We start from the raw sequence: 2279 nt of genomic DNA, 5'->3' as shown, positions 1-2279 counted from the left end.
GCTGCCCCCCGGCCCCCGGGGGGAAGTTCCCAAGGTAATGGCTCCCGGGGGGCTGTGGGACAGTGGGGGTACCCTCGGATTCCCTGGGGAGCTGGCACTGCTGATCCATGGGAGCTTGTACCCGCAGGTGCCAGTGACGTTTGTTGACATCGCCGTCTACTTCTCAGCGGAGGAGTGGAAGAATCTGGAGGAGTGGCAGAAGGAGCTGTACAACAACCTGGTGAAGGAGAACTACGAGGCTTTGCTCTCCCTGGGTAAACATCCCATTTCCCCCTTTCCTACTAGGCTGGGGTGATGGCTGTGTCTCCCTGGAGGGTTCCCAATGTGGGTGCCCTGGTTCCTGCCAGCGGTTGGTGGTGGCACTTGCTATGTCCCTGGAGCCACCCATTAGAGAAGGAACACTCCGTGGCTTGTGCTGTGTGCATGGGGACAGGGTGACATGCTGTGCCATGCCACACCTGTGTTGCCACATGGGCCAGTCCGTGGCATGCCACATCTGTGTTGCCACATGGGCCAGTCCGTGCCATCTGGCCCTGGAGTGTGGAGAGGGTTATCACCCAAGACTGAGGGCTTGAGCATCTGTGCTATATGGACCTCCAACATGGAGGTGCCTGTTGGATTTAGGTGGGTTCTCTGCCAGATGAGATGCCAGGGCCTGGCAGCCTGGGGTGTCCCCTGTGTGTTGCCCATGCCCAGGTGGCAGGGACGGTGTGAGGGGCACAGCCCTGGTGCCAGCTGCCCTGTCTCCCCTGCAGATGGTGCCCTCTCCAGAAGTGAGGCACAGACCCGCAGCGAGCGTGGGGAGGGACCCTGTGTCCCCGAGCAGAGGGAGCTGGAGCAGAGGGAGCTGCCACCAGATGCCTGCGCAGGTGAGGCACCACACGAGGATCCCATCCCTGCTGCCTCCACCTCATGATCTCCCACCCTGTTCACCCCAGGGATGTCCCTCCTCCTTCCCTGGTGGTCCCATCCCCCCTGGGCCCAGTTTTCAAGCTGTGATCAGGGACCACCACAAGTGACCCTGGAATATCCCCCATGACTGATGTACTGGGGGTCTTGGGCATCCATTGCTGGGAGAGCCATGTGTCTCCCCTGGCCACCACATTGTGTCAGAGCTCATAAGCTGTGTCACTGTCACCCAGCCCCATCGGCTGTGCTGTTGTCACCCATCCCCAATGGGCTGTACCAGAGTCATCTGTTCTCAGGAGCTGTGCCATGGTCACCTGACCCTGAAGACTGTCTCAGGGTCATCCACCCCATGAGCCATCTCAGGGTCAATGGTCCCCAGAGGCTTTCCTGAAGTCACCTGTCCCCAAGGACTGTCCCACAGTCACCTATCCCTATGGGCTGTTCCAAAGGCACCTGTCCCCAGTGGCTGTCCCACAGTCACCCATCCCCAAGGACCATCCAAAAGTCACCCATGCCCATGGGCTGTCCCACAGTCACCTGTCCCCACAGTTCCCCTGGGGGTCTTTGATGCCCCATAACTGCTGTGGGACAGGAATGTCCAGGGGTCCAGGGGTCCCACATCACAAGGCCTAGTGGCCATGAGTCACATCAGGTGGCCACATCCTGGTCCTGACCAAATCTCTCCTTGTGAGCAGAGTCACTGATCTCCACCTCTGACATCCTGTCCCGGATCAAGCAGGAGGTGGCTTTTGTTGGGGAGCAGCAGTTCACGGAGGAGCGGGGGATGCCAGCGGACCCCTGTGCAGGTGAGCCTGGGGCTGAGCCATGCACCCACCACTGCCCAGCAACTGCCTGTCGGAGTCATTCCCTCCCCAGCCTCCTGGAGCAGGATGTGGCCCGATGCAGCTGAGCCCTGTCCCCATCCCTGTCCCTCCCTGCAGGCGCAGATGCCCTGATCACGGCACACGACTTCTTGTCATGGATCAAGCAGGAGGAAGAGCCCTGCGTCCGTGAGCCATGGGAACTGCCAGAGAGGGAGATGCTGCCGGGTCCTGGTCCTGGTGAGTGATCCCCTCCGTGGGGCTGTGACGGAGCTGGGGTGGGCGAGCACCCACCTAGACTGGGCTGTGACTTGGGGATGTCCCTGGTAGGCACTGACCAGACTTTCTGGGCCCTGCAGCTGGCGAGGGGCTGCTGGTGAAGACAGAGGAGCGGTGCCCCCACACTGAGCCCCCTGAGGAGGTGTGTGTTCCAGGTGGCTCCGGGCAGCTGCTCTTCCCCGGCACGGGCTTCGGGACCTCCGAGGGACAGGCAGCGGTGAGCGCAGCAGTGGCTCTGCCGGCACAGCACAGACTGGGCAAAGCTCCAGG

The 2279-nt window shown here is 61.7% G+C and overlaps 1 protein-coding gene across 1 annotated transcript in view; it reads left to right on the top strand.

Moving 5' to 3' along the window:
• LOC103804826 (zinc finger protein 282-like) overlaps window positions 1-2226 on the top strand; it is a gene marked incomplete at its 3' end in the record, with an annotated part of 2598 nt that extends 372 nt beyond the window's left edge. Inside the window, exons 2-6 of the mRNA XM_009077456.1 lie at window positions 92-254; window positions 756-869; window positions 1605-1715; window positions 1851-1970; window positions 2090-2226. Coding sequence (XP_009075704.1) covers window positions 92-254; window positions 756-869; window positions 1605-1715; window positions 1851-1970; window positions 2090-2226 — 645 coding nt within the window. The remainder of the gene's footprint in view (window positions 1-91; window positions 255-755; window positions 870-1604; window positions 1716-1850; window positions 1971-2089) is intronic.
• Window positions 2227-2279: the final 53 nt, after the last annotated feature.

This window comes from Acanthisitta chloris, unplaced genomic scaffold, assembly GCF_000695815.1.
Source record: "Acanthisitta chloris isolate BGI_N310 unplaced genomic scaffold, ASM69581v1 scaffold13526, whole genome shotgun sequence".
NCBI classification, from domain to species: domain Eukaryota; kingdom Metazoa; phylum Chordata; class Aves; order Passeriformes; family Acanthisittidae; genus Acanthisitta; species Acanthisitta chloris.
The sequence above is the reverse complement of the archived record's forward strand: the minus strand, read 5'-3'. Positions and strand labels throughout refer to the sequence as shown.